The sequence below is a fragment of the Malus domestica genome, chromosome 14, assembly GCF_042453785.1.
Source record: "Malus domestica chromosome 14, GDT2T_hap1".
NCBI classification, from domain to species: domain Eukaryota; kingdom Viridiplantae; phylum Streptophyta; class Magnoliopsida; order Rosales; family Rosaceae; genus Malus; species Malus domestica.
In genome coordinates this window covers 25,179,682-25,202,821 of record NC_091674.1, presented here as the reverse complement: position 1 = coordinate 25,202,821, position 23,140 = coordinate 25,179,682, and the positions used below count along the sequence as shown (strand labels likewise).

Sequence of the window (23,140 nt, the reverse complement as noted above, 5' to 3'; positions counted from 1 at the left end):
TTCATGAAGATTTTGTTGCACCAATTACAGTCGATCATAGAGAGGTTAACTACATTTTACACTTCATAGGTTTGAGTGATGTTGAAAATGGGTCACGATCTTTTTCCGGGAAGGAAATTTCGTTGCAGATTGTAAAATTTTGGCGAACGAAGATCATAAAGATTACGCCTAAGATCATGGACTGCTGCTATATATTCCACAGGATGAAGCCATGTCATGATTAATGTCCCTTTGATTAGATAAGAAATAGATTTTTCCATCTTCAGAAATATCGTTGCACTCGAACAAGACTTTATGACCGATGCTTACTCATTTTTTAAGTAGTCAAATATTATTCGACAATACACACCCACCGCAAGCCACCGTCCATAGTAGTAACTCTGGTGGTTGTTCTTTTAACTCCAGCCATCTGCCCATATTTAAATACCCTAGCTAGAGAACCTCTTAAGATTAACTCACTCCCATTACTGCACACCTCCTCCGTGTTGAAATACTAATGCAAAGTTGTATTAATTTGTAATGCAACTAGAATTAAGAATTGCTTGGCGTCAGGAAGGCCACGTAGTCTATGTTTTACAAGTATGTGAGAGTGAATCTCCACCATGCAAACAGAGAGCTAAGCTCCACTGCGTGTGTGAGAGAAGCCGTGTGGGTACGTAGACTTTCCGCATAAAAGAAAGAGTAACGTTAGAAATATTATATATTTAAATAATATTTTTTGGGGTGTGATATCCACACACCCCATTTTACTTCTCACACACCCTTCTAATTTTCGACCGTCAGATCGGATGAATTGAAGAAGATCAACGGATAGAAATTAACAAGGGTGTGTGAGAAGTAATTTGGGGTGTGTGGATAGCACACCCCTATTTTTTAAATCATATGAGATGATTGTTGTTAACTATTAAGATTGGTATAGTAAAATTTAAGAAAAATAATAAGCTGCCTGCCTATGTGCACTCACGTCCTGTACGGTAAGGTCAGCAAGCTGCTCCTCCACTTCTGAAGGCTCGAGTGGCTGGGACGATGAACTTCCCCCAAATGAAGGCTGAGGGGAGACCCGTTGATAGGGAACTGTTTTTTTTTTCGGGGGGGGGGGGGTGGTGCAGTGCTTGGTGCTGACCTGGGCCACTAGGAGAAGGTGGCCCTAAATGGCCGCCGCCACCACCATCACCACCTCCTCGCTGAGCGGGCCCTCCCATGCCTCCGCCTTGATATTCTTGTGGCCCACCATATTCTTGTTGAGCACGCTGGGAACCACGACCACTATAACCCCAGAAAGTTCATGAGACTCGAAGCTTTTCCCTACTAGGGAGTTCATGAACTTGCATCAGGCTTATGCTCATGCTTGTCCGAACGATCAAGCGTGGTAAACCGATCACGAAGATACACACAACGGTTAAAATAGTACGTTTCTTTTGCTTTCATATCAGTGCGAAGGAGTTGAATGTCAGGAGGTCCTTCGATGAGTTGGAGCACTGCTACACATGCAAAATGGGATTCTTCAACACAGCCAAAACAAACTATTAGATTGTCTTCAAACATTTCTACAGACTTATCTATAGAAAGATTTTCCAGAATGCCAGATGCATCCCCCGCTTCTCCTCGCAAGATATAAACACGCAAAACCTTGAATGCACGCTCGTACCTCATGAGAATATTTTTACCCCATGCACAGTAGCGTTCAGTATAACTTCCATGAACTTGATCGCGCACTACGAAGGGGGATTTGGGAGAACTTTCCACTAATCAGATTTATGATCGAAAACTTCAGATATGTCCTCTCCATTGAATATGACGAGTTCGTTAAAGGAGAGACATATCGCCACCTCTTTTTGAAGTTTTCAATCCTAAAAGGGGTTGGTTGATTAATGTCCAAGTAAGAGAATTGGGTGAAGAAACTTATCATACGTTGCATCCACTCTCCCCGTTATTTCCAGAGTGGTCTCCCGATTCATTCCCAAAGGCATTCAATTTATCATCTTGATTTCCCTGCTGTCACGGTGATTGCTCATGGAACATTATGGTATGAAAAACTAGATGAAGTTATATAATATCTTTGCCAAGTTCGATGATGATGGTTACCGTAGGTTAATTTCGAAGATGTTACTTTCTATCAATGAATGTTCTATGCTGTCTCATGTTTAAGTTCAGAATCTTGTAACGGATGTTGTGTTGGTGGGGAATTAGTTTCTGGTGGACTGCTTGGAGGTGGTCAGTTGAGGCTATATATCTCACGAATCGTGGTTCTTCAATTATTTTACATACAGTTTGGTCCGACATAGCAACAAAACACCTTATTACATTTTCTCTCGACCATTCTAAATATGATCGGATGCATATTTACCGGCATTCATTTATTGTCTTAGTTGAAACCGCAGTCACCATCCAAGATATTGCAGAGGGAGGACATGCGTTGAGCGAAATTTTACCGGTAGGAACATATAAATGTAGGCTAGCTCACGTACTGCTTGAGAAGGCTTCTACAGAATCCCAAGTCAAATCGCTCCTCCGGGGGATCTCCGATGAAGTCAAAGACTGCATCTGCATTCTGAAAGTCTTCTTCGGCTGTGTACCTGAAAAACCGGATATTTTAAGAAATGAAGTGAACATGTTTAGCATTTTATTGGCTTGACATATATATATGACTAGCGATGATCACACTCAACTCATGCTCATGAACTTTCTAACAAATTTGAAGTATAATCTTGAATATCAAGAAGGAAGAACTCTTGTTCATATAGTAAAATTAACTATATAAGTTACCCGCTTTTCGTTACTATACACTTCATTCCTGCAGCTTTGGCAGCTGCAAGGCCTATGCCGCTGTCCTCGATCACAACACAACTGCAGAAGACGAAAGATGCTTCATTTAGAATGTAAAATTTCAGATACATTCTCATTTTCTAGCATCAGAAATACCTCGAAGGATCAACACCGAGAGTGTTAGCCGCCAATACATAGATGGCCTGTCAAGGAGAATGAGTAGACTGTATAGGTTAGTGGCTAATAATCCATATACCTTCATCTGTTTCTAACATCGTCTGAGTGACAAGTGAAACTCAAAGAGAGAAACATGATATTATATGTAAAACAACATGAAATTCACATGAAGAGGGATCCAAGTTTACCGGATCAGGCTTCTTGCGAGGAACGACATCTCCTGCAAATATCTTGATTTTTTCTGCCCGTTCTGGTCCCAGCAAGAATGAAACTATTGCAGAGACCTTGAAATTAAAAAAAAAAAGGTGGTTCGGACGTCAATACAGGATCAATCTATGCATCAGTATGTATTATTTCAGTAATAAGAGTAGGATCTCTTGTCTTCAGCCTTCTGCTCTACCCATAGTTTCAACTTCAGTATATTTGATTAGTAAATCAAGTGATCAACACCAAATAGGTTTCGAAACACGCAAGAGTACGTTAGGTTTTGATGATTACTTGTTAGTTCTTGCAGAGATAAGAACCCCAATTGTAGTCATCAGTCACAAAAGAACTAATAACACAAGCAATTAACGAAAATGTGAAACCTGATAAAGCATACCGCCTTCTCATTGGAAGTGCTGCACACGGCAACTTTAACTCCGTCTGCCAAAGCCTGGTCTATCAGCCTGTACAAGTTGGTAAGAGAAACTCAGTAACCCAACATCTGAAATTTGAAATTCTATTCAGATAAACATACTAGTCTACTGTTACCATTATCTTGTCATGTATAAAATGCTAGATGCTAAAGATTCTTATGCACCTGCTACGATTGCTCTAACGCACAAATCACGATCTACCTAAATACTTTTGATCATGGATGGGACTGAAAGACTGATGTTGTTTGTGAAGAACACTAAAATTTCACTGCTAACATAGTTCATTACTTCCAGGTCCAGTAACCCGAAAATGCAAGAGATATGTAACACACAAAAATCAAATAACGAATGTTTCATGCAAAAGCAGAAGATCAGATGGTAACCAACTTTGCAACTCCGGGTCTAAGAGGCAGCAACTTTTTCTCAATAAGGGCCATGAACAACTCCGTCTTTCGCTTGTGCAGTGAAGCTATGAATGCTTTTCGTTCTTCTTCACTCTTGGGAGCTTTTTCTGGCCAACTCGTCTTGTTAAAATAGGCTGTCATCCTGCGAAGACCCGAACCATATACGGATACAAAAACTAAATCAAAGTTTGTTAACCAAATTAGATGTTGGCTCACATTTCATTCATACCAAATAATGCAAAGCTAGCTATAGAATATTTTGAGATACACTTACCTTTCTTTTCCACCTCCAATCTTGAGCAACTCGCCATATAAATCGACATCCCAAGTAACACCCAGTTCTTTCTGTGCAATCAAGTATGTCATCACGTCACTAACCCATCAAAGTAATTGAGATTCAGGTTCTTCTTTCAAATATTTTCATCAAAATTATAGAAAACACAAATTGAAAGTTCCATTTTCTTTCGAAATTTCGCTGCTTACGAGCTCGCCGAGCAAAAAATTCACAGCAATTCCCCAAAAGCAAGAAAACCAAGTAGTAAAATTTTGATGACAAAAAAGCACTAAGCAGAGGAGAGCAATGGAGAGAAAGTTGACCTCTTTGAAAGTGTCGTTGAAAGAAATGCGATGCCCGTCCTTCTCTGTATCGACAAGCACGCCATCGCAGTCGAAGAGAAGAGCCGAAGGAAGAGTGGAAGAAGAGGCAGAGCAAGTGACCTCGGAAGTCGATGTTGCTCCAACCCTGCTGCTAAATGGCACTCTTGTTTTTCTAATCAGTATTCTTGTGCCCAACAGTGAAGATTGTAAGACCCTTTCGTGGGATTTGAGGTTGGCAATGGAGGTAGCCTTCTTTTGAGATAGCAAAGGTTTCGTAGAAGATAATGTTGCTAAGGAATGACAGACAGCCATTGACGCCATTTTAGAAACTCACTCTTCAAAAGTTCAAAGGATTGAGTGATGAAAGTCTCTTGCCTTTGCGGGTACTCTCAACGGTCCTCAACTAACTTATCCACACAGCCTTTCCGCTAGGGTGTGAACCATATGAGGCCCAACTAAAGTGGAAAATTTTAAGATTAGGTCGTGATCGTAGTATGTCCGACCATTAAATATCGACATATCATCTATATTATTGCTATTGACGATATTTTGATTATATAATTGTCGATATGTTGTAAATAGTGGATATGTATGCCCATATGCATACAGTAAACTTTTTATATGATTAATAGTGTAATTTGTTTGTTTCTAAGGTACTTGCTCTATAAATAGAGCATTACAAGTGTTAAACAATAAGAAGAACAAGAAGAAAAGAAGGAAAGCTAGAATATTTTCAGTATCCTCCTATTTCTCTCTTATTTGCAATCATTTTATAATATTTTACTACAACCTCGCTCCTATCTCTAACAAAGGTTATCTCTTTAACTTTTGCCTATTTATAACACGCTATCAGCACGACTCTCTAACTCTAAAACATTTCTCATTGCTCTTCGCCGAAAAAAAAAATGTTTCCTTCAAGGATTTTACTGTTCTTCTTCTTCCTCTGCCTCAACTACTGGGTATACCCTCGTGAAGAATTGTCCGCACCATGCCTGCTTTTAGTTCTCAACCTAACATTTACTTATATCTTTGATTTCTTGTTTGGTGTAGTTCCTAATTTCTAACCCAATGTTTATTTATCTTTGCTGCGATCAAAGATGGTGTGGTATTATCACCCATCTTGAACTGCAGATTTAATTTTACTGCAAATTTTAAGTGGAGCGGTATAATCGTCCACCCTACCCTGCATATTTAAATTTGCCTGCTATTGAATTTTATTGCAATTTTAGGTGGTGTGGTATAATCACTCATCCTGCTCTGCATATTTAATTTTTCTGTTGTTTGAGTGATGCGAAATAATCGCCCATCCTATGTTATTTCGATGAGAATGGTGCGGTACAATCGCCCTCCTCATTTATCATGTAAATCTTGAGCCTGAAGTTTCAAGTGATCATCATTTTGTCTTGAATATCAAAATGAAAAATTTGTAAGAACCAGAAGTTCTAACAATACGTTCCTCCAAAATACATATTATTGCAAGTTCTTACACACCTCATTTTTCTTTCAGAAAAGAAAATGACAAACTTGGCAAAACTTGATTTTGTTGCCTTGGATATTACTGGGAAGAATTACCTTACCTGGGTAATGGATGCCAAGATTCATCTGGAGGCAACGAATCTTGGATAAACTATTAAGAATGATAACAGTGCATCCTCTCAAGATAGGGCGAAAGCCATGATCTTTATCCTCGCCACCTTGATGAGGGACTAAAGAGCGAGTACCTCACGGTTGAAGATCCACTAATACTCTGGAAGGCACTGAAAAATAAATACAATCACCAGAAAACGGTGATTCTTCTGAGGGCTTATTATGAGTAGGTTCACCTAAGGATCCATGATTTTAAGACGGTGGCTGAGTACAATTCTGCTATGTTCAAAATTACCTCCTAGTTGAAGCTCTATGGAGAAACCATTACTGAGGAAGACATGCTGGAAAAGACTTTCAGCACTTTCCATGCCTTCAACGTGCTCCTGCATAAGTAGTATAGAGAGCGAGGCTTTACTCAGTACAATCAGTTGATATCTGTGCTCTTTGTAGCTGAGCAAAATAATGAGCTTCTGATGCAGAATCATCAATCCCAGCCTACAGAATCATCAATCCCGGCCTACTGGATTAGCACCATTCCCAGAAGTGAATGCTGTTTCCCTTGAAGGGAATACCACATCCTCTCATGGCAATAATTACAAACGAGGATGTGGCCACAAGTGAGGCTGAAATGGCAAGAACCATGGTGTCCAGTTTCACAACCAGATTCTAAGGCATAATACAAGCCCGAGCTTTAAAAATGCAAATCGCCAAAAAGACAAAACTCATATGAACACTCCTAGAAATCCTGACGGAGTTTGCCATAGGTATGGTGGCAATGGGCACTGGGCACGTACATGTCGTACCCCAAAACATCTGGTGGATCTGTATCAAGCCTCCCTAAAGAAGAAGGGTGTCGAGACCAATTTTCTTAACTAAGCTAAACAAATGGATATATATGATCCAGTGTTCGATTTATCAGGACAATTAAACACAACCCACCTACATGTTTCAGACTTCATTATTGAAAGATGGAATGAAGTGTTTGGGTCCGATTAAATCATTTATGTTTGATGTACTCTTGTTATTTGTACTTGTGATTTAATGCTTGCACTTTCAATTCAATAAAAGTAGTATTCCAGTATGAATAAACTACTTTTAATTGTAATTTCCATTACTCAGAGAGCATGGATAAAAATTATTGTTGTTCTCAAAACAAGAGCAATGGTGGAGATTTTTGTCTTGCAGACAGTGCAACTACACATACAATACTTCGAGATCGAAAGTATTTCTTAAACTTGATACTTGCAAAAGTAAAGGTAACAACAATATTAGGGCAATCAGATGTAATTGAAGGCTCAGGAAAAGCCCAGATCATGTTACCAAATGGAACAATATTGTTCATACAAAATGCGTTGTACGCTACTCAATCCACTCGAAATTTGTTAAATTTTAAAGACATACGTCTAAATGGATACCACATTAAAACGAAAAGTGCAGAAAATGTGGAATATCTATGCATTACCTGCAATGATACCCATAAACGTATATTGGAGAAGTTGCATGGTTTATCGAGTGGATTGTATTATACATACATAAAAACAATTGAGGCACATACTGTCATGAACCAGAAGTTCATTGATTCAAAAGTTTATATGCTTTGGCATGACCGTCTGGGTCATCCAGGATTCACCATGATGCGCAAGATCATTACAAACTCTAATGGACATCCATTATTGAGCAGACACATTAATGTCTCAAATGATAACCCTTGCAAGGCTTGTTTCCAAGGGAAGTTGGTAATTAGACCATTACAACTAAAGGTTGATGTTGAATCCCCATCATTTTTGCAAAGAATTCAAAGGGATATTTGTGGGCCTATTCAACCACTTTGTGGACCATTTCGATATTTTATGGTTTTGGTTGAAGCATCTACCCGATGGTCATATGTTTGCCTGTTGTCTACTCGAAATGTAACGTTTGCAAGACTTCTCGCTTAGATAATTAAGTTGCGAGCACAATTCCCAGATCATCCCATTAAGTAAATCCGACTTGATAACGCTGGTGAATTTATGTCTCAAACCTTTGATGATTACTGCATGACATTGGGCATTGATGTTGAACACTTTATTCCTCATGTCCATACTCAAAATGGCTTAGCAGAGGCATTTATCAAGCGGCTTCAATTAATAGCTTACACTCTACTTATGAAAACAAAATTGTCAGTCTCTGCATGGGGACATGACATCTTACATGCTGCATCATTGGTTCGGTTGACACCCATAGCCAACCACCAATACTCATCAATACAACTCGTGTTTAGGCATCAGCCAAACATTTCACATTTCCGAGTTTTTGGTTATGCTGTTTATGTGCTTATTGCACCGACACAACGCACTAAAATGGGGCCTCAGCACAAACTGAGAATTTATGTGGGTTTTGATTCACCATCTATCATTAGATATTTGGAATCCTTAACAAGTGATATGTTTACAGCCCGTTTTGCTGATTGTCACTTTAATGAGACAGTCTTCCCATCATTAGGAGGAGAAAAGACCATTCCAAAAGAACGGCAAGAACTGACATGGGTTGTTCCCACCCTGTCTCATTTTGATCCACGAAGCACTCAATGTGAAGATGAAGTGAAAATGATCGTTCATCTTCAAAGTATTGCTAATCAAATTCCATATGCATTTAATGATGCTTCGAAAGTGACAAAGTCACATATACTAGCTGCAAATGCACCTGTAAGAATTGATGTCCTTGTTAGCCCCTCGAAAGAAAAAGAGAAAGATGAAGGCACAACTGAATCCAAATGAAATCATTCAGGAAAAGAAAGCGAATGATACATCCGCAATTCATGATTCTAAATTTTCTGAAAAAGAAAATGTCCTTGATGAGGCACATGTCCTTGAAGAGACAGAAGTACATGAAAGTAAAGAAATCTCCATAAATTATGCATGTACTAATAAATTGTGGAATCAAAATGAAATAATCATCGATGATATGTTCGCTTTCGCAGTAGCCACTGAAATCATATTAAGCGATGACATTGAGCCCCGCTCTGTTGATGAATGCAAACAAAGACATGATTGGCCTAAGTAGAAAGATGCAATCCAGACAGAATTAAATTTCTTGGAAAGACGAAGTGTTTATGGACCAATAGTCCAAACCCCGCCTGGTGTAAACCCCGTAGGTTACAAATGGGTATTCACAAGGAAATGCAACGAGAAAAATAAGATTGCAAGAAATAAAGCAAGACTCGTTGCACGAGGTTTTTCACAAAGACTTGGAATTGATTATGAAGAGACACACTCTCCTATAATGGACGCAATTACGTTCTGTTACTTAATAAGTTTAGTGGTTTCAGAGAAACTTGATATGCGACTTATGGATGTCATCACTGCGTATCTATATGGAGAATTAGATACTGACATATGTATGAAAGTCCTAGAAGGACTTAAGTTGCATGAAACGACTAACAAACCACAAGGTATGTTCTTAATCAAATTAAGGTGATCATTATATGGGCTGAAACAATCTGGGCGAATGTGGTATAATCGTCTCAGTGAGTATTTGATCAAAGAAGGATATGCCAACAATGTCATCTGCCTTTATGTGTTCATTAAGAAATCAAATACTGATTTCGCTATAGTGGCAGTATATGTTGATGATATGAATCTAGTTGGAATTAGAACCCTTGAAGAGCTAAATAAAACCGCTAAGTATCTGAAAAGCAAATTTGAAATGAAAGACCTTGGTAAAACAAAATATTGTCTTGGCCTGCAGATCGAGCAATGTGCTAATGGAATTTTGGTCCATCAATCAGCTTACATTGAAAAAATACTGAAGCGATTTGGCATGGACAAGGCTTATCCACTTAGCACCCCAATAGTCGTTCGTTCTTTGGACATTAAGAAAGATCCATTCCTTCCAAAAGAAGATGATGAACTGGTCTTTGGTCCAGAAGTACCATAATTGAGTGCAATAGGTGTTTTATTGTATTTAGCACAATGTACTAGACCAGATATAGCTTTTTCAGTAAACTTGTTAGCCAGGTATAGCTTTGATCCAACAATTCGTCATTGGAAGGGAGTCAAAGATGTTCTATGATACCTTCGTAGGACAACAAACATGGGTCTCTTCTACTAAGACAAGTCCACAAATGACCAGATCCTTGTTGGATACACAGATGCTGGTTTTTTCTTCGATCCGCATAAAGCCGCTCACAAATTGGATATGTGTTCACTAATAGAGATACTGCAATTTCATGGCGCTCAACAAAGCAAACATTAGTTGCTACATCTTCCAATCACTCAGAAATAATGGATTTACATGCAGCAAGTCGTGAGTGTTCTTGGTTAAGATCAATGATCCATCACATCCGGAATTCATGTGGTATACCTTTAAAGACAAACACTTCAACTGTCATTCATAAAGATAATGCAGCCTGTGTTACCCAGATGAAGGAATGATTCATCAAGGGTGATAAGACTAAGCATATATCTTCAAGGTTTTTCAGTGCACATGAGCTTCAGAAGGCTAAAGTTATTGAAGTCATACAAATCTGTTCCAATGAAAATTTGACAGACTTGTTCACCAAATCTCTACCAAAGTGCACATTTCAGAAGTTAGTGCAGGGAATCGGATTACGTCGGCTTACAAATTTGAAGAATGAGGAATCAGGGGGAGATACAATTCAGGGGGAGCATCCATGATACATTCATGTTGTACTATTTTTCCTTCGATTCCTATCAAGGTTTTAACGATGCAACATAAGCATGCTTAACACCATATCAACAATCCGGGTAAAGTTGTACTCTTTTTCCTTCGCTATGGTTTTTTCCCACTGGTTTTTCCAAGCAAGGTTTTAACGAGGCAACTGATGTTGATATGTGGGCATCCAAGGGGGAGTGTTGTAAATAGTGGGTATGTATGCCCACATGCATACAGTAAACTTTTCATATGATTAATAATTTAATTTGTTTGTTTCCAAGGTACTTACTCTATAAATAAAACATTACGAATGTTAAACAATAAGAAGAACAACAAGAAAAGAAAGAAAACTAGAATATTTTCAGTATCCTCCTATTTCTCTCTTATTTGCAACCATTTTATAATATTTTACTACAACCTCGCTCATGTCTCTAGCAAATGTTATATCTCAAACTTTTGCCTATTTATAATACAATATGATTTCTAAGTAGAATTTTAGTATCCAACAAAAAAGAAAGGTGAAAGTTTAATGATGTTATATTGTCTTATTGGGTGATATGACCTATAATTTTTCCAGGTCAAGGAAAATTTTTATTGTCCGACACTTCACACCACTTAGCAATGTGACACTACTAAAAAAAAAAAAGGCCTAATTGGATTAACGGTCCCTGTGATGATAGGGACGAAACTTTCAACGTTGAGCTTAATTTGTAATAAACTTCACCACATGAGTTTAAATTAGTATTTTTTATGACCGAAATATCTTCTGACTATACTATCACCACGAAAACTACAAACTCAATAAAGCTCAAAAAACAACGGTCGCTTAGTATTTGGTCCCACCCAACCTGGCAAACAAGTGTATTATGTTTCGATCAATTCGTTAAATATGACATGATTCGTTACAGTAACGTATATCACGATAGTACCCACTTCACTTGTTAAGAATTCTTAATTATAGTAACAAATTATAAATTCTTTATTTCTCAAAATAAAAATCATGCCTTAGTTTTCCAACTCACTCAATGGGTAGAACTGTCATTTCAAAAGCTTTGGTTATGTAAGAGGAAAAAAATAAATAGTGTTTAACGAAAATTAATCGTATCATATACAATAGATCTTGCGAAGATCTTTTCCATGTAAAAGACGAGGACTTTTGTTCAGTGGGGAACAAAACACTGTAAAAAGCTCTCAAAGCCTCGAAGAAGACGACGATGAAACGTTTCTTCCAACCTGTAGGGAAAGACGGCTCCGCCAAGAAACCCACACTCGCACCTCCTTCCACAGATAACGACAAAATATCAGCGGAGGACGCCGCCAAGAAACAGCCGCTCAAGTTCATAACGTGGAATGCCAACAGCTTTCTTCTCCGGGTGAAGAACAACTGGCCCGAGTTCACCCAGTTCGTCTCGAGCATCGACCCAGATGTTATTGCGATACAGGTGGGATACATTCTCTGTTTTTTCACTAATCCACATCGATTTTTTGCTTGCTATCAAAAGTGTACTTGATTTTTTATTATTCTGGTGTAATGGGGCATTTAATTTTGATGTTTTTGAGCAATTGGGGAAATTTGATATCTAAATTTATAGTCTTTTATGTTCTCCAGATGTGTATTTTAGTTTAGTTTTGATCTTTTTTTAGCAATTCGGGAAATTTGTTAGCTGGAGTTTTGGAAATTTGATACATTTGTAGCAGCAGGGTTTCACATTTGTTTAAATTTTTTGTCTTTTGGTTTTCTCAGATGTATATTTTGATTTAGTATTGGATTTAATTGTTTCGTCGTTCGTGATTTAGTTCGGTTTAGTTGATTGATTGGTTAGTTGATTGATTGATTGTGGTTTTCTGAGATGTATATTCGTTAGTTGATTGATTGGTTAGTTCGGTTTTGTTGGTCTATATTTTTCTTCATATGCTTTGCTTTGCTAAGTAATGATTCTGAAAGCATTTTTTTTCGGAAATTGCATTCGTGACAACTTTCTAACTGCACATTGATATTAGGAAGTAAGGATGCCTGCTGCTGGTTCAAAGGGTGGACCTAAAAACCCAGGAGAGTTGAAAGATGACACTTCCTCGTCACGTGAAGAAAAGCAGGTATGATATTTTTATGAATTAAGACTTCGGTTGGAGAATGTGCTTGTTGAAGTTGAAGTTGAACTGTTTCATTCCGATCATTGACCATTGTCATACTCAAAGCATTATGCTTGAAGTTTTGGAGTGTTATATGACACCGCAAAAACTTAGGACATTACCCAATTATGTCTAGAAAGCTTTTAGTTTCTTAGTTGAGTAAATAGTAGCAATGGTCCCTTAACTTTAACTCAATTGGAGCAATGGTCCCTCAACTAAAATTTCATTACCATTGGTCCCTCAACTTATCAAAACGGGCAGCTATGGTCCCTCAATTAAAATCCATTACCATTTGTCCCTCAACTTTAATCCAACTGGAGAAATTGTCCCTCAACTTTAACCCAATTGTAGCAATTGTCGTTCCAACATAACTCGTTTTGACAAAATTCGGACGAAGTTGACGAAAAGGACCATAGCTACACGTTTTGATGAGTTGAGGGACCCCAATTGTAGCAATGGTCCTTCCAACATAACTCATTTTGACAAAATTTTGATGAAGTTGATGAAAAGGACCATAGCTATACATTTTGATGAGTTCAGGGACCAATGGTAATGGATTTTTAGTTAAGGGACCATTACTACAATTTACTCTTTCTTAGTTCAAGGATTTTTTAAAAATACTTTTTGTACAGGTTTGCTCTCTTGAGTTTTGTTGGTTGTCTTAGGGCAGTATGGTAGTACCAAGATATTTTCGTGATTCTAATGGTTTATGGGAATGGGATCAAGCTTCATTGATTGAGTTAGATTCTCCATCCATTCAATCGATATTCCACTTCGTATTTCTCACCTTGTATGTTTGATCATTGCATGCAAAAAGGGTCGAAATGATGATCTCTTCTAATGTATAGGTTGGTTACCTATTTTCCTGTCTCAAATTATGCAGATAATTATGCGTGCCCTGTCAAGCCCACCCTTTGGAGATTATCGTGTCTGGTGGTCTCTTTCAGATTCAAAGTATGCAGGAACTGCATTATTTGTAAAGAAGTGTTTACAGCCACAAAAAGTATTTTTCAATCTTGACAGAAAAGGTTTGCTGGTTAATACTCTATTTCTTTTAATAACATGCACCCACTGAAAGTCACATATGAAGCCAACTTCTTACTTTCAAGTTACAAACATCAATATCTATGCTGCCTACTTAGTTTCGGATCATTTCATTCTACTTTTTTTTTTTGCCTGCCAAATTATGTAAAGTGTATGTAAATATCCAATTGATTATGTTAAGAACAATGAACTTATATTATTTCAGAGATTCTTAATAATTAAGTCTGACTCTCTTAGAAATGGAAAGTGTGTGTACATATTCTGGTCCAACCATGTAGGGGGAGAAAACTTTTAATCTTTGTGCTTGCATCTCTATCCCCACCGCTATTTTCTTTATATTGACTTGCACATGGATCAACAGTCAGCTAATATAGTTTACTTTGTTTTAGTTTCAAAGCATGAACCAGATGGCCGGGTCATCCTAGCTGAATTTGAGACATTTAATTTGTTGAACACATATGCACCAAACAATGGTTGGAAGGAGGAAGAAAACTCATTCCCAAGGAGAAGAAAATGGGATAAAAGGATTTTAGAGTTTGTTCTGCAATCTTCGGATAAGCCTCTTATATGGTGCGGTGATCTGAATGTTAGGTGAATTTTTTTCTTTCTGTGCAGATGTTTTATCCTCTTAAGATTTCTCTATCATATTTTCTCTTGCTCTTTTCTGATTGTGTGTATCAGTTTCTTTCCCCGAACTCACATTCTTCTTTCTTAACCTAAATTCATATGCAGTCATGAAGAGATTGATGTGAGTCATCCAGATTTTTTCAGTGCAGCAAAGGTTAATGGTTATGTTCCTCCAAATAAAGAGGTATTATATTTTATACTGAAGCTTCTTTGAACATGATTATGGTTGGCATACCCATAGTAATTAGTATGTGGTTTTAGTTGACTTGCCATATGTTACCTAAATTGCTAAAAAATGAATAGGAGGAAATGAATGGTGACCACTCTTTTTTCGATGCATATGCATTTTTGTTTGTTAAGAAGTACTTGGTGGTTCCATGGATTTTAACTGCTTTATTACTATGTACGTAGAACATGGAGGTTCCAATCCACCATTTGGTATTTAACATTTGAGAAAAAAATAGTAATACAAGAATTGAAGCCATTAAGTTGTTGTGCGGTTGAGATGCTTCTCTATGAAGAATTACCATCATTTGTGTTGATGGTGGCCGTATTATCTGCTGCCCTTCCTCCATTTGTTGATTAATAGTGTATCGAGTTTTAGCATTAGACAACTGGAGTGGTGAATGGATGCAGGATTGTGAGGCTATATGTCAATTAAAAGTGTGGCCTACTAAACACTAAGAAGGGTTTGCTTTCTGGATGATGCAGGATTGTGGGCAGCCTGGATTTACCTTGAATGAGAGGAAGCGTTTTGGTAACATTTTGAAAGAGTATGTAAATCCACTGGAAAATATAAGCTACATTTCCTATATTTAAACATAATTTACTGAGAGGAGGTTAATTGTTACTTGAAGAATAACTCTGAGAGCTATATTTTTTGTCTGATTATATCTTTTTTTTCCTTCACGAGTTTTGATTCTTTGAAGATTTTCTGAATTGGGTTATGTGGGTTATGCTTCAGGGGAAAGTTAATAGATGCATACCGGCACCTTCACAAGGAGAAGGACATGGAGCGTGGCTTCTCCTGGTCTGGAAACCCAATAGGAAAGTAAGAACTTACTATGAATTTTGATAATGATTATTGTTAAATCCATGCAGTGTTTGTATATCTTTGTCGCTCCATTTAAATGTGCAGGAATGATTGGGAGTCTTTTTGATAATCATATATTGGTGTCCAGGGTAACACCACCTGATAAACATACTGGTTGGTTTCTGGCAGGTATCGAGGTAAAAGGATGAGAATAGACTACTTCGTCGTTGCAGAGAAACTCAAAGATAGGATTGTTTCATGCGAGATGCATGGGCATGGGATTGAACTACAAGGTATGTGTTGGATATTACTTCTGTTGGCTTTCTACTCTTTTGTAATCCCTGGAACCAGTACATTATTCACACATTGGTCATACCCGGCAGTTTCTGATACGACACGAAAATAACGGGTTTCGGGTCAACACTATAACTTATCAGGTCATTATCGGGTGATCCGTTGATAACGGGTATACACGCGGGTAACATGTGGGTTGTTTCGACCCGTTAAGAAAATATTTATTTTGATAATTTTAAAGTTTAATTACTAAAAGATTTATTATAAAATACAATAGCCATATTAATATATACAATATATTCTATATTAAATATATAGTTTTGTATTATTATTCTATATAAGTTTTAAAAAAAAGTTTTAGTCATTATTTATTTTTATTATGAGAGTTCCTTATTATAATTACTAGGATAAATTTTACTTAACATGTTATCCAAAATTAAAATAAACTAATATAGTATTTGTATAGGCAAGAACTAAGAAGACATACATACAAGTATGAAAAATGTGAAAGAATATATAAACACTCTTGATTCATCATTATTCCTCCAAAAGTAGATAATGGTTACATTTACATTATCGTTTAGATTTTTAAAATCCTTCAAACCTTCACGAATAATGTTTTTTATTTGAGGGCAAAATTAATAATAATTATTGTAGAAGTGTAAAAAAATGTAAAAAAAAATATACAATCACTCATAGTGACAAACTTTACAACTTTCATGAAGATGTCAGCTTCGAAATCCAACACTAAAATTTATAAACCTTAAATTTATATTTAATCGTCGATTGCCATTTACACTTTATTCTTCTTACTGAATTTCATTTTTTAAATTTTCTTTTTTTGAAAACATGATCATCTAGCGGATGTAAGAAGATGAACGGTTCAGATATTTGATATCACGTTTTGATATTTACGGTTAACTGAAATATGAGTCGATGTCATATAGTTTGTAGAAACTTTATAAACATCAAGCAATATTTTCACCAACACTAAAACTTTGAATATAACATCAACGATCCAAACTGTTCATCTTCCTGCATCCTCTAATAGATCAAGTTTTCAAAAAAAAAAATCTGAAAAAACAAAATTTGATGAGGACAATGAAGCGTAAATGTAAAAAACAATCAATGGTTAAATTTTGATTTATGATTTATATGATTATAGTGGTGAATTTCGAAGTTAAGCTTTTCATGAAAGTTGTAAAGCTTGTCATTACGAGCGTTTATATATATTTTTCTATATTTTTTTACACTTCTACAGTAATTAAAAACTATTAAAGACTTTAGGTAAGTGAAATATACTTAAAAGAAAAATGCGTTTTTATGTTTTGGATGTAACAATATGAAATGTATATACTTATTTAGTATTATGTTTTTCATTTGATTATTTATTGGTTTAAAATATATTTTCCTTAAAGGGTAACGGGTCGGGTCATATTACCTGTTAATATTATTAGGTCGATTTCGGGTCGGGTCATTTTACCCGTTTATTTTAACGGGTATTACACATCACGACCTGTTAAGATATCGGGTATGACACAAAAACGACACGAACACGGAAAACACGACACGAATGCTAGGTAGCAATCTTAAAAACAAAAGAAACTAAACGAAAAGAGAAGAAAGAGATTGATCATGTTGCTTTGGGCTTTTACCATTCGATGCTCAGAAAATTCCATCGTAAACTACCGGTTAACCTCAAAAGCTAAAATGAAAGAGCATAATCTTCATAGTTTTCATACATTACATTCCATGTCACTTTTTATGCTGGATTATCACCGCTTAGATCTGAATAACAAGCATTTGATTCTAAACTCTGTGCAGGGTTTTATGGAAGCGATCATTGTCCAGTCTCCCTCGTGCTTTCGGAAGGAGACACGGCTTCTACAGAAACTGGGTTGCCTGCATAACCTTGTACCGATATTTGTTACAGTGCCACTGCCATGTTAGAGAAGATTTGCTTTTTCAATCTGTACCATTTGGATACTATTTTGGTTAGGCTTTTGGATTGCTTCTCTACTATTTGACAGATTCTCCTCGTATTTTGGCAGACGTGAATCGCGTGATATGGCGAAAAGGGGGTATTTAAGTATGATTAGTGTGGTGGAATCTGATCATTTATGGGAAATGATTTGGTCGGCTAATCATTCTGGTTTGATTTAATTGCTTATTAAGTTATTAATCTAGGTATACTTAGAATTTGGAGTGCTTGGGGCCCAAGTAATCTCATGAAAAAGACAATTAAATATATTCAGAAGAGGCGTTGCCCTCCTTGTTATCATGATAGCTGTGAAAATGGGAAAGTTTATGTCATTTGTCAAAGCAAAGGAATTATGGGCTGGTTTGGAACTCAAAAATATTTTTTTTAAAGCGATTTTAGTCATTTTAAAAGTACTTTCAAACGAGTTTGGCCGATGAAGGAACACTTTCGGCCTAAGGTTTTGGAATCTGAATACAAGGTTATGCCTCCGGTTACAAAAGTTCAATCTTCTGCACCAAATTCGACTATCTTCTGCACCGGATTCGACTATCAAGCAATAAGGGAAAATATACTCAAAAGAGATGAGTGTCTTTACAGTGAATGTGGTTAAGTAGTTTGAATGCCGAACTCTGAAATGCATATGTGAGTAACCGATCATATAACACCTCATTTCGCAGGAAAAGCTGATGAAGTGACCACTTTCGGCGAAATAATTGAAGACTCTTCGTCGGCTGAGATTTGGATTGATAACCAATCAAACTAGGACTAATATTGTTAATCCAAACTTAAGGTACTCTTAGAACGACAGATTCTACAGCTCAAGTGATGTTAATCCAAATTGAATGTGTCGTCGGTTTGTCAATCCAATAATGTTAATCCAAACTGAATGTGTATTGACGAGAGAGGTTAGTGAAGTAGTTAGTTTTTTTTTTTTCAAGGGTGTGAGAAAGGTTTCGTATAGAGCGTTGAGTTGAAGGTCTCCTCTACGTTGCAAAACCACTTTTATTTATAGGGGTGAATTTTGTGATGGCCAAGTTTTCCAAGTTGTAAAATTCTGAAAATATTATAATTCCTTGGCATATTCTTTGAATATACTCGGAATTATTCTCGGTCAAAACTGTACCGTTGTCAAGTCTCGTCATCTTCGACCAGAACTTTGAACTTAGATTGATTATGCGATTGATTTAACTTTTATCTAGAAACCAATCTCAATCCTTAATATTTCTCTCATCCAACAACTTAGACCGAGTACGCGCAAAATCAAATTCAAACAAATCCACATAGAGAAATAAAATAAAATAAAATAAAATTCGTGATCTTGAAGAGATGCGTCACCAAGATCAGCTCGCTCTTTCATTCCACATCAATTTGGTATGAACTCTCTTTCCTTGGAGCTGCCATACTAAAAATAGTTACAAATACTATATAGTATATGCTGCTACATGTTTGTTGATTAATTAATATTAAACTAAAAGCTTCAAACCTTTCCAATATCATGAAAATAATGGCAAGAAAAGTTGCAAGTTCCAAAGAGCATCATCTTCCGAATTAAAAGTAAGCAATAAGTCCCGCTTAATCATTGACAAATTAGAATAAGAACCAACATTCTCAATTATCCTAGTACAACTTTAAGGGAAACATGCACACATGCACTAAGCAGCAACAGAGCTAATATTGGTTCATTGGCTGCTCATGATCTTAATAGCATCATAATTCAAATGTATATTTTTATATAATCCCTATACACAATTGCGACAAACTAAAAAAATGAGTCAAAATTACTTAATTACAAACTGCTACTTCTTTTTTTGCAACCACCTACATAGTTATTTGTATTTTTTCTTTCTTTCTTTTCTTTGTCTTTCTTCTCCTATTTCTTGTGTGCAACCTTATGCTACGTAACAATGTTCAATAAAAAGCCTCACTCGATAGTCCTCGACGACATAATTTGGCATGTACCCACCAAAAGCTTGACGAAATTATCTAATGAAGGCTTTTTTGGCCAAAATTATGGCCCCATCGTTGTAATCTTTTATTGAGAGAAAGAACCATCAATCACGAGATTTCTTGTTCTTATGTCAATGAAAACAGATTCCATTCCAACGAGAATCTGAAAATTGATCGAGCAATCAATGGTTTTAAAATTTCTCTTTCAAAAAAAGGTCCATACATGAACATATACCCCATCAAACAGACCCTAGCTACTACGTGAATGACTTCCAAAAAAAAAAAATTATTTGTGAAAACTCAAGGAAAAAATTATCATGATCTTGTTAAAAAAAAAAACCAATAAACTTAATTACATAAACATGATATCACGTGGAGCTGAAACTATTAAGGTGCCATGATGATCTCGGGCCTATCTGATAAGTTTTTCAAGCAAAAGAAATTATTATGTCTCTAATTTCTAACCTTTTCGCGGGATAGATCCCAATCTTATGCTATTTTCCTTTTATTTCCTTCATCGGATTTGATTTGAGGGCGGTGATTCCTATGGAGGTGAGGCAACTGGCGGCTTTGTAAGTTTTGAGGAGGACCTTGATCAAGGGAGAGATAGGAAGAAGAAGCACCTGTGTTTTTAGGGTTTCTTGAAAGTCTTACTTTTTGCTTTTAATATTTTTTTACTTTTGCTTTTTTATTTTTTAATCCTCTTCTCCTTCCTTTCTACTTTTGCCTTCCTACTCGAAAGAAAAAATGTCTAAATTTGTGAGAGTTGTGATACAAGCTTGGGTCAAGCTTGGGTTTCAATTTGAGATAAAGGATGATGAGGACGACATCTTACCAAATTAAAATGACCGTGATCAACAGCTGAGCACACAACTAACCAATTTTTCTTGGATTAAGAGTGTTTCAAGTGAGACTTTTGAGTTGTTTTGGGTAATTTTAACTTCATTATTGATACCACATATGACTTGTTATGCTGATGATGACTACACGACGATCCAAGAAAATGGGTGATGCCATCTACACAACCAGGGTGACGATGCTGAAATATTACTCCGACAAAATTGCTCGAGTTGTTCTTGGACAATGGTGGGGAAATTCGCCCGGAGCTTGCCTTGGAAGCAGCCATCACTGAGGAAGAGTATCAGAACCTGGTTGTAGTGGATTGATTAGTACTAGCGATTTCGGTGATCCAAAACTTTCTACGAAATGTTTAATATATAATTTAGAAATTAATAAATTATTAGGGTAATGTTATCCACACACACATACAGTTTTATTTATTACACATCACTTTTAATTTTTGGCCGTTGGATTATGTGAATTGAAGAAATCATGGATGTTAATGTTATACTTTTTTTAAATATGTTCATATGTTTATACCAGGGGATGAGAATAAATTAATTGCGAACTCGTCATTTCTAATATTCAAACCTTATATGTTATGCATATTTTTCTCCCTACTAACAAGTAAAGAGAAATCACTAATCCCGGTTATTAAGTAACATGTTAATTCAAGAGTTTATAATGACATTCATAATTTTGGACAAAAAGGAAACAAAAAGAATTTACAAAACATAGATCAAAGCTCCCGATAGTTCCACATACGGTCTGGTGGTATTCCTCTTCACTTGGAAGTGAAAGATCTTACGTTCGAATCTCATAGATGACGAATTTAATACTAAATTAAGTTGCCTATTGTGTGCTTTAGCCGAACTTCCAATCCCTTTAATATAAAAATATTGTTGTACTTAAAAAAAAAAAAGAAAAAAAAAGGCTTCACATACCAAACAAGTCCAAGAGATGGGAATCAGGAGTGAAATGACAAATCTGCCCTCGCCCACCAGCAGCCATTTTTATACCTGAACAATAATGACTATGAGTACAATTGAGAAATTGACTATGGTCGAAAGTCATATTCTCACCCAGAAGTTTGACAAAGATTTTCACTTTTCAAATGGTCAATTGAAAAGATGTATTTACTAGAAGACGACGGTCTTGTTGGGAAAAGGATCCTGCTGGTGATTCGGAGGATTGCATGATCATGATCGTTTATCGTGCATTGTACGATAAAAAATTATTTTAAATTTTAAATTTTAAATTAAATATAAATAGTACATAATGAAAACTGACCGTACGATATACGATAAACGGTCATGATCATGGGATCTTCCGGATCCCTAAGAAAATGATCATGGGAGGATCCTTTTCCGTCTTGTTGCACCCAAGTCAAATATGTTAACAACCATTTTCTTGATGAACGTTCGTCTAATAAACATTGGTCACGTGGTGAATTAGTAATAAGTGAGTATCTTTTCAAATAAAGAGCCCATTATATGTTGTAATTGTGGTCGTATAGACTTTCTTGAATTGAAATTTCTCCTCACCATAGTGTGGGAGACGATCAACTCATGCATAGAAGATTTTTTTTTTTTTTTTTTTTTTTTATGTTAGCAAGTGCATACATCATCAAAGACACAAGATGAGACCCACATGTAATGATTCGCCTATTTAGTATGAAAAGATCTTTTGTGCATCAAACATACTGGATCCGAGTGTTTGGCCAGACTCAATTTTTTCTTTGTTTAGGTCATGTTCATTACTTTGGGAAGGAAATGCAAGTAATGAGTCATTCCAATTGCAGATTGTCTCATTGTTTACATAAGTACGGGAATCAAAATCTATATGAATTCCACAAAATTAGGAAGGAATTCGAAAGGGGAGTGGGAATGGAAAATTGTCAACATGAATCAAATTTGTTTTACACCAGAGTTACCCTCACATTTTCTTTGTGATAAAAGTAATATTTGTTTTGTACGAGAAGTATTTAAGTAATTATACTAGTTTTTATTCTGATTTTGAATAGTTAGTAAACACTTTATTAGTTTTCAATTTTATTTTCATTTTGATTTGTGACGGTTAGTAGTCACCTTAACGAGAGTGCATCTTTCATGTTTATCCTAAATCCTTCATAACTCAATTCATGCTCATTTACATTTCAAGTACGTAAACATGTCCATTTAAAGGTGGATGTCGTATTACATAATTTTCTTTAATATAAAAAACTTTTTTTTTCTCTTTTTTATGACGTGATATATATGCTTGTTTGTTGTCAAAATAATTTACATTTGGTACAGTGTTATGTGACCTACCATTATAACAATTAAAGCCCAATGAGTCATTGACACGTGGTTCACAGTATATGATGCTCGGTTTCCCGGTTTGACAGCAGTCAAATAAATTGGACTAGTCAAACGGAACGTAC

At 36.2% G+C, this 23,140-nt stretch overlaps 2 protein-coding genes across 2 annotated transcripts; one reads left to right on the top strand and one right to left on the bottom strand.

The window, feature by feature from the left end:
• Window positions 1-2,232: 2,232 nt before the first annotated feature.
• On the bottom strand, window positions 2,233-5,073 carry LOC103415186 (CBBY-like protein). The gene is made up of 8 exons (XM_008353534.4): window positions 4,583-5,073; window positions 4,260-4,330; window positions 3,969-4,127; window positions 3,545-3,611; window positions 3,132-3,227; window positions 2,923-2,969; window positions 2,767-2,847; window positions 2,233-2,576 (listed from the first exon to the last, which is right to left on the bottom strand). Exons 1-8 carry the CDS (start codon window positions 4,901-4,903, stop codon window positions 2,456-2,458), a joined length of 963 nt encoding a protein of 320 aa, XP_008351756.3. The 5' UTR covers window positions 4,904-5,073; the 3' UTR covers window positions 2,233-2,455.
• Window positions 5,074-11,932: 6,859 nt separating this feature from the next.
• Window positions 11,933-18,094, top strand: LOC103431141 (DNA-(apurinic or apyrimidinic site) endonuclease). Its single transcript, XM_029092897.2, has 9 exons — window positions 11,933-12,264; window positions 12,824-12,916; window positions 13,836-13,980; window positions 14,386-14,587; window positions 14,729-14,807; window positions 15,335-15,396; window positions 15,588-15,674; window positions 15,846-15,949; window positions 17,775-18,094. The coding sequence occupies exons 1-9, from the start codon at window positions 12,037-12,039 to the stop codon at window positions 17,858-17,860; spliced, it is 1,086 nt and encodes a 361-aa protein (XP_028948730.2). The 5' UTR covers window positions 11,933-12,036; the 3' UTR covers window positions 17,861-18,094.
• Window positions 18,095-23,140: the final 5,046 nt, after the last annotated feature.

Bases quoted from the DNA above. Each gene is read 5' to 3' on its own strand.
- LOC103415186 (XM_008353534.4), bottom strand. From the start codon at position 4,903: ATGGCGTCAATGGCTGTCTGTCATTCCTTAGCAACATTATCTTCTACG. The intron at 3,228-3,544 runs GTATGCTTTATC...TTTAATTTCAAG, and splicing joins GCACTTCCAATGAGAAGGCG to GTCTCTGCAATAGTTTCATT. The intron at 2,848-2,922 runs GTATTTCTGATG...CGTCTTCTGCAG, and splicing joins CTCGGTGTTGATCCTTCGAG to TTGTGTTGTGATCGAGGACA.
- LOC103431141 (XM_029092897.2), top strand. From the start codon at position 12,037: ATGAAACGTTTCTTCCAACCTGTAGGGAAAGACGGCTCCGCCAAGAAA. The intron at 15,675-15,845 runs GTAAGAACTTAC...GGTTTCTGGCAG, and splicing joins TCTGGAAACCCAATAGGAAA to GTATCGAGGTAAAAGGATGA. The intron at 15,950-17,774 runs GTATGTGTTGGA...AACTCTGTGCAG, and splicing joins GCATGGGATTGAACTACAAG to GGTTTTATGGAAGCGATCAT.